At 47.8% G+C, this 8655-nt stretch overlaps 2 protein-coding genes across 2 annotated transcripts; both read left to right on the forward strand.

Moving 5' to 3' along the window:
- Window positions 1-630: 630 nt before the first annotated feature.
- LOC100833071 (peroxisomal adenine nucleotide carrier 1) lies at window positions 631-4495 on the forward strand. The gene is made up of 5 exons (XM_003568482.4): window positions 631-1125; window positions 2281-2512; window positions 2587-2733; window positions 3612-3778; window positions 3857-4495. Exons 1-5 carry the CDS (start codon window positions 956-958, stop codon window positions 4146-4148), a joined length of 1008 nt encoding a protein of 335 aa, XP_003568530.1. The 5' UTR covers window positions 631-955; the 3' UTR covers window positions 4149-4495.
- A 1661-nt stretch (window positions 4496-6156) lies between these two features.
- Window positions 6157-8180, forward strand: LOC100833374 (premnaspirodiene oxygenase). The gene is made up of 2 exons (XM_003566238.4): window positions 6157-7212; window positions 7312-8180. Exons 1-2 carry the CDS (start codon window positions 6295-6297, stop codon window positions 7933-7935), a joined length of 1542 nt encoding a protein of 513 aa, XP_003566286.1. The 5' UTR covers window positions 6157-6294; the 3' UTR covers window positions 7936-8180.
- Window positions 8181-8655: the final 475 nt, after the last annotated feature.

The following is an 8655-nucleotide window of genomic DNA, read 5'->3' on the forward strand; positions in this document are numbered from 1 at the left end:
CTTTATTATTAGTTGTAGATTTATCATCTAATAGTACTTTCATCTATATATTTAATACTTTCATCTAGAAGTACTATGTATATGAGTATGCTATTTTTGGTATGTTTTTCTTTGCGCGTGTGAAATGGGCCGTGCCGCTGGACGCGCCGTTAGGATCACGCCGCTCGAGAGTTGGCCTTAGCTCGTTCGGCGGGCGGACATGATTATCCGGCGGTCGAGAGATATTGATGTAGTTTTTGCCTAGAGCCACGCACGACACCGCGAGCAGACGCGTGACAAGCCGACACCGATGTCCCATGAAGATCTATCAGGCGTCGGGGTTCGACGAGAGAAGCACCGATATGTTGCCGAGCCAGGCACGGGCGGCACACGGCACCGAGGTTCACGTGCCGAACGAACCGTTCACCGCGTGTGAAATCTGGAAGGCCGATCACGGGCTGACTGACTAGCCAGGCCGCAGAGTAGATCATAGACCACCCATGCCCCGCGCCGGGCCGGGTCTCCTCCGGTAGTACTAGTAGTCCTCGCCGTCTCCACCCACCCACCGAACCCCGCTGGACTCCCGCACCACTCACGCGGACAGCGGCCTCCATTCGAACCCCCAACTGCAGCTCGTTGATCATACTGCTGCCCAGAAGCGAGATACGCACCAACCCGCGAATTAACCTGTCGTACCAGACGAGATCTGCGCAGTCGTGACTCCTAGTGGCTCCAGCCGCCACGCTGGCTGGCCCCCTCTGCCGTAACGTCTCCGTCTTCTTCTATTTACACACCCGTTTCTCCCTTTCCTTCCCCCCTTCGAAGGTACGCGCCTCCCGCACGTCGCTCACAGCTTGGACCGGACGAGCTAGCTCTAGCTGTTGTTGTGCACTAGCAGTAGGACCAGACCAGAGAGTGCGGAGGAGATTCCCCTCAGACTCCGCGCTTTGCTTGCTTGGAGGATCCCGCGGCGGCTATGGAGGGGGAGGACGGCGGCGGCAGCGGGGTGGACTGGGACAGCCTGGCCGAGGCGGCGTCGGGGGCCGTGGGCGCGCTCGTCAGCACCACCGTCCTCTACCCGCTCGACACCTGCAAGACCAAGTTCCAGGCCGACGTCCAGACGGCCCAGGGCGCGCCCAAGTACAGGTCACCACCGATTCCTTCCCTCTCCCCATCCCCCCGCCCCGGCTTGCTTGATTTCCTTGCGGGGGTTGCTGCTCCGCTGTCCGCGAGGACATAGATATAAGATGATCGCCGGTTCGACAACTGGAATTTGGGGTCGTCGAGTGAGATACGGGCCTTGGGGAATTTGGATCTGGGCTTCTTGATTTTGCTTGTGTTGATCGAGATTATTTTTATATGGATATGGATCGATGGGAGAAATCAATCTCGTCTTAGAAGAGGAACTAGTTGTCAATTCATACTCTGGTATACAATTGTGCTTGGGATCTTCTTCAGTAGCCATCCTTTCGTTAGTCCAGGTTTTTGTTGAAAAGGAGGAAGATGGCAAAGAGTTGCTTATCCATGGTCTTCAAAGCCAGTGCTAGGAAGTAGTTTAACTTTGGTAATATGAAGGCATGGATTGGATTAATTTATTACTCAATGTAAGATTCACAAGGAGTTCATCTAATCCGGAAACTTGCATATAATGCAATGAATATGTCACGAGTCATCTAAGTACCATATACTAAAGATCTTCCTAAGTCCTTGTAAGAACCTGGTATTCCATTGGGCAAATAATGGAAAGAGGGTACCCCGGTTTGAAAAGATGTAATGAGTGCGCATTGTTAAGTGATGAGATTTTGAGTTCAGTTGCCACCCATAGTGCTAGGTTAATGATTTATAGCAGCTCTAAATAGTGAAAAAAATCATCATCATGAACGTGAAGCAATAAAGTAGGAAGCAGTTTAACAAAAATAAAAAAATGATCTATACTTACGAAGGTGTTTCTTTGGCCAATCACATTAATGATGTTGAAAAGAACATGGCGACGCAAAACATGCAGAAGAAACAATACAATCTCATACACTAACAAGGGAGATACTCCACTGCAATTTTGTGCCCCAGAAAGATTGAAGAGGTCTCCGGAGCTTATGAGAGAGTAGTTTTGCTTGTGGTTAGTGTATGTCTTCACCTTCTATGGTTGTTGCTGAAGGACATTTTTCTCCACAACGTTTGCATCTCTAGCACTGCATCAGCTTTCATCATCTATTTTCTTGAATGCAGCTTTCGTCATCTATATTATACTTCTCTAGTTACTCCAGTGTACAAACTAATTGACCGCAAAGATTTTTTTTTCAGGAACCTTTCAGATGTCTTTTTGGAAGCAATTAAGAAAAAGCAATTTTTTTCCCTTTATCAGGGCCTTAAGACGAAGAACATTCAGTCTTTCATTTCGCAGTTTGTTTACTTTTATGGCTATAGCTATTTCAAAAGACTCTACTTGGAGAAGAGTGGAGCAAAGTCTATTGGAACAAAAGCCAACTTGTTAATTGCAGCTGCCGCTGGTGCTTGCACAGTTGTTGTGACACAGGTAGCTAATGTTGTAAGTTCTTGGAAATCAATTTTAGCTCCCTGATCTCATGCTTGTTTCTTTCTTTATTTCAGCCACTGGATACAGCATCTTCTAGAATGCAAACAAGTGCCTTTGGAAAGTCCAAAGGGCTGCGAGCAACTCTTGCTGAAGGTACATGGCTTGAGGCATTCGATGGCTTGGGCATTTCCCTTATACTAACATGCAATCCTTCTATCCAGGTACTAAACTTATACATCGTTCTTGTAGAACTTTATATTCATACTATGAACTACACTGTCCAGCTATGCCCTTTTCTGTATAAGTAGAACATTTATACTATTTTCTTACGTAAAGGATATTATATAATTATATATTTACATGCTTCAACCAAACGGTCATATCTTTTTGTTTGAACAAACAAGGGAGGAATCACAAAGAAAATACTCCGTCCGTCCTAAATTTTTCTCGTGCTTTTAGTTCAAATACTCGGTAAGGACAAAAATTTTGGAATATTTTCTGGTCGTATGCAATGCTGTACTTACAAGTTTCAACGCTGCAATTAATTATTTGACACCCTTCTGTAAATGAAATGTGGCTCTTGTGCAGTCATAGTCCCTCCGTCCGGTATTAAGTTTCACAATTTCGTTTAGATACACATGTATCTACACACTAAAACGCGTCTAGATATATGCTTATCTAGACAAAGTTGTGACACTTAAAACTGGATGGAGGGAGTACTTTCCATTGACCCAAAGTGGGGGATCTTGAACTAGACAATGAGGAAGAACAGCAGAACTTATCTGTGGATGTGTGCTGTTGTCAGTGTCTTCCACTAGAAAAAATGAATACACTGAACTATTTAGGTCTGCAAAATGGCGTGAAATATTGCTTTTACCATTCCCAGCTCCCTGATTCTGTTAAAAAACTCCATGCTGTCAATATTGTTAAAGTTCTGTAACCATAGAGCCTTCAAATATATTCCGATTATCATGTCTGCCTTAAGCTCCTAACAGTATCGCTCTCTGTTGTAACTTTCAACTGTTAATACGTTTTAAAATTTTGTTCTTTTATTGCACAAGATAACAAAAATTTCATCTGCTATTTATGTTTTCTGCAGTACACTGTATTCGATCAGCTTAAGCAAAAGCTTGTACGGAGGCAGACACGTAAAAATGCAGAAGCAGCTGGTGATTCTTCCCCGGTTGCTCTTTCTGCTTTCTCAGCATTTCTCCTTGGTGCCATCTCAAAAAGTGTTGCTACAATATTGACTTACCCTTTAATCAGGTACATAAGTCCTTTGCTTGTCAATGCTGCCTATAAATCTATCGCCAGTGAAAATTATATAACATCATTATCAAACAGGTGCAAAGTCATGATTCAGGCCGCCGACCCTGATGAAGATGATGACGATGAATCTGAAAGGTCAGGAAACTCAAGACCTCCCAAAACAATGTTGGGTGCCATGCATGATATGTGGAACACAGAAGGCATCCCAGGCTTTTTCAAAGGATTACATGCTCAGATACTAAAGACAGTTCTGAGCTCTGCATTACTGCTGATGATAAAAGAGAAGATTTCGAAGTTTACTTGGATCTCACTGCTTGCTCTGCGGCGATATCTCTTTGTTTCTCGGAAGAGAATCAAGAGTGTGTAATTGTGTCGAAAAATCCTCACCTCAAAAAACCAATCTGATCATGTAATGCAGATCTCGTCTATAAGGTATTTCTAAAATTATACGAATGAATAAATCCAAGGAACAGAAGTACAGAAGCAGAACAACACGATATACACGTGGGATCATCTTGGTAGAGAATGTTCTGAATAAATTTGTTTGTTTGTTTTACGTAGACTTGAATCTCTGATACTCACTGAAATGAAATAGGTGTTCCCCAGAACTAGCTCTGGTCACGTGGTCTGTACTGTAATGTGTAAAATATCACTTGTGCTACATTCTTTCTTTCTTTCTTTCCTTGAAATGAATTGGTAGCTACAATTTCCGTTGCTGTGAATGTCAGATGGTGCCGACGTGTTCAGTTTGGCAGAACTATAACAGATCGAGGCAAAACTAGGCTACTGTGTTTCTATTTAAATGATATTGGACCACATGTGAGCTGAGCCAACTGCATTCTACACATCACATGATTCACATATATAGAACACTGAAGACAAGAGGAGGCCATTTCCGTCAAGATTCCCTGCCTTTGATCCCGTCTTGGGTACGCATGCTTCGTTATAAACTGCTCCCTCGGTACCAAAATAAGTGACTAGGATACAATTCCACGTCATTTATTTTGGGACGGAGTGAGTAGTGGATAGATGGTTTATAAATAGGGACATGACGCCATTGGACCAGTTAAATGCACAGTTAACAGGAGCAGCAAGATACAAGTGATGATTTTTCGAAGAAAAAGTAAAAGCATAGCTGTTAATTCCGTGCACATATATACACAGGGTCTGTCGTTAAGCTCTTCAAAGAAAAAATTACTCAAACCAACACATTTTTGGAACAACCTTCTAGAAAAACTACCTTTAAAAAAATTAAAATACCACCAGTTTCGTGCACCGAGATACTCCCGCGCACTGATTAGCTAATTTAGAGCGTTTTGATGCAAAATCTGACAGAGAGATCCACGTGTCGGTGTAACGGTGGCGCCACGCTGGACAAGAAACCATGGCCTCCTCCTCCCTTTTTCCTCCCCATCCTCTCCCTCGGACACAACAACCATCCTCCTTCCCTTGCTCCTCCTAGGCTCCATACTACTGACCGTCCAAAGCTAGCTAGGTAGCCATGGCGGCCACGGCGCCGGAGGACTTCTTGCGGCGCCTGAGGAAGCGGGACAACCAGGGAGCAGCCGCCTTCGTTAGTACCCTGAGGAAGCGGGACAACCAGGGAGCAGCCGCCGTCGTTAGTACCGCGAAACCGGTGGTAATTTGAAAATAAAAATAAAAAGGTAGTATTTCTAGAATGTTGTCTCAAATATGATGGTTTTGAGTAATTTTCTCCTCTTCAAACTCTTAAGCCATCTAAAATTGACAATAAAATCCTAAACTCATACTCCCTCCGTCGCATATTAAGTGACTCAAATTTGCCTAAATATGGATGTATCTATGCCTAAAAAGCGTCTAGATACATGTAATACAAAGTCACTTAATATGGGACCGAAGAAGTATTATGAGGTGTTTTAAATTTGTGGATCCACTTCAAAGTTTCCAAAAATTACACAAAAATTGTGAATCTGCTTCAAGCAGTGGCATGTGAGTGGTGGACCAAACTTTGAAATATTAGGTGGTGTAAATACTCTATTTTTAATATTTGGTGGTGATAATACACTGCATCTCTATTTTTTTCTATTTTTCCCAATAAGTTCTACTTGAAAAAAGGAATTTTAAAAATTATTGGGTGGGGCAGGGCCCGCGGGCCCCACCCGAACACCTGGCTGGGTCCGCCTAGATCCTGTAAAAATTTGGTTCAAAAGTATACAAGTGCCTAGTTACAAAAAAGTCAGTCATCAGATCCCCGTTATACATTTTGTTGCAACGGAGAGGAGAAATTATACGAGCTGTCTTTTGTTTAGTCTACAGAGGACTCAAAGCCGCAATCAGTCAGTGCGTCAATGCAAGAGTAGTAATCTCAAGTCTACTGTATTAAGACTTAAGAGTACTCCAGCAGCTTATCGGATTAAGATAAGAAGTACGCTAACTACAAATGAATATGAGTTTCGATCAAGTTTCAACTCTGTTGCGTGTACACACTACACACACTTGCTCTACAAAGGAAGTGAGGCCTGAGGGGAAGAGCAATGGCTGAGTTATCAGTTCCCCCTCTCTGCCTGTTATTCCTTCCTCTGCTCGTCGTCGTCCCACTGCTCTACTTCCTCCGCCCGTCACACCGGCACCATGGAAGAATCCGGCAGCGTCTGCCGCCGTCGCCGTGGGCGCTCCCGGTCATCGGTCACCTCCACCACGTGGCCGGCGCGCTCCCGCACCGCGCGATGCGAGACCTGTCGCGCCGCCTCGGCGCCCCGCTGATGCTGCTCCGCCTCTGCGAGCTCCGAGTCATCGTCGCCTCGTCGGCGGACGCCGCGCGGGAGATCATGAAGGCCCAGGACCTGGCCTTCTGCTCGCGGCCCATGACGCCGACGGGGAAGGCCCTCCTGGGCGACAGCCCGGGCCTCGTCTTCGCGCCCTACGGCGACGCGTGGCGCCAGCTCCGCAAGATCTGCGCCCTCGAGCTCTTCACCGCCCGCCGCGTCAGGTCCTTCCGCCCCGTCCGCGAGGAGGAGGTCGCGCGGCTTCTCCGGTCGCTGCTGACTTCGTCCCCGGAGACGGAGACGAAGGCGAAGGCGGTGAACCTGAGCGAGCGGGTCGCGGCGTACGTGGCGGACTCGGCGGTGCGCGCGGTGATCGGCAGCCGGTTCGAGAACCGGGGCGCGTTCCTGCGGATGCTGGAGCGGAGGATGAAGCTGGTCCCGGCGCGCTGCCTGCCGGACCTATTCCCGTCGTCGCGGCTGGCGTTGCTCGTCAGCCGGATGCCGCGCCAGATGAAGCGGGAGCGCCGGGAGATGATGGACTTCATTGACACCATCGTCCTCGAGCATCAGGAGAACAGGGCCGCCACCGGTGACGACGAAGACTTTCTCGATGTGCTCCTGCGGATCCAGCGGGAGGGCAAGCTCGATCATCCCCTTACCGCGGACGACATCAAGACCGTCATCGTCGTAAGCTTGCTCATCTCTGAAAACTTTTACAGATGGAGGAATTAATTTGTCCCCACGGTGAGTGATTGGAAATTCCTCTGCTTCAACTAATTTGGGCAGGACATCTTCGTGGCGAGCAGCGAGACGTCGGCGACGGCGCTGCAGTGGGCCATGGCGGAGCTGATCCGAAACCCGAGAGTGATGCGCAAGGCGCAGGAGGAGGTCCGGCGAGTCCTCCACGGACATGGCAGCAGGGTCACGGAGGACAGCCTGGGCGACCTGCGCTACTTGGGACTCGTGATCAAGGAGGTGCTCCGGCTGCACCCGCCGGCTTCGATGCTGCTCCCGCGGGAGTGCCGGACACCGTGCCAGGTCCTCGGCTTCGACGTGCCGGCAGGCGCCATGGTGCTCGTCAACGCGTGGGCGATCGGCAGGGACCCCAGGCACTGGGACGAGCCCGAGGAGTTCTGGCCGGAGAGGTTCGAGGGCGATGGTGCCGTCGACTTCAAGGGGACGGACTTCGAGTACATTCCGTTCGGCGCCGGCCGGCGGATGTGTCCCGGGATGGCGTTCGGGCTGGCCAACATGGAGCTCGCCCTCGCCAGTCTTCTCTACCACTTCGACTGGGAGCTGCCGGACGGGACGGAACCCCAGGGCCTCGACATGACGGAGTTGCTGGGGCTCACCACGCGACGCCGCTCTGACCTCTTCCTCGTTCCGTCTCAGGATCGACCGTGCCCCTGAGAACCAAGACTCGATCCGTTTTTTCTGGGCCAAATCGTTATTTCTTCCCTCCCTCCGACTGGGCCTCTTGCCTCTCTTCGTTCAAAGATGGTGCCAAGACTGCTCTGCTCGCTGGCTAGTTTCAGTCTTTCTGTGCCCTAAGGGCTTCTCCACGTACCTTTTCCTCCTTTTGTCTTTGCTCCCCCCCTCTTCACCTGTAACCTGTATTTATCAATCTATATATATTGCCAGAATCTTTCCAGACAGTTTTCATCAAAAAAACATTGATTAAAACAGAGTCATGAAGATGAAAAATAATCTTACAGTGTCAGAACTATTGAAGGCGAAGACAATAATTGCACAGGTCTTTGCACAGCTTTTGCCTGGGAACCAAAGGACAACAACCAACTTATGTCTTTGGATTCAAAACTTCCTTCCGAGTTCTTCCAAAATGCCGAACCAAAAATAGTGCAGAAGTCCCATATCAGATCAAGCACGCAGCTGCGCACATACATAGCAGACTACCTAACCACAATGTTGGAAAAGCAACTAGGTAGGTCGTACGCAAAGAGGCTGCATCTCTGTTGGGTTTATACTGAAAGGGGTATATATAGCACAACCGCTGTAATTGGGAAGTTCTCGTTCCTACAAAAAAGGGTGAAATGGAAGGGAAACACGAGGCTTCTAAAATATATAAAGCCATCAAGTATTAACTTCCGCATAATAATCCCTCCGTCCCAT

This window comes from Brachypodium distachyon, chromosome 2, assembly GCF_000005505.3.
Source record: "Brachypodium distachyon strain Bd21 chromosome 2, Brachypodium_distachyon_v3.0, whole genome shotgun sequence".
Lineage (NCBI taxonomy): Eukaryota > Viridiplantae > Streptophyta > Magnoliopsida > Poales > Poaceae > Brachypodium > Brachypodium distachyon.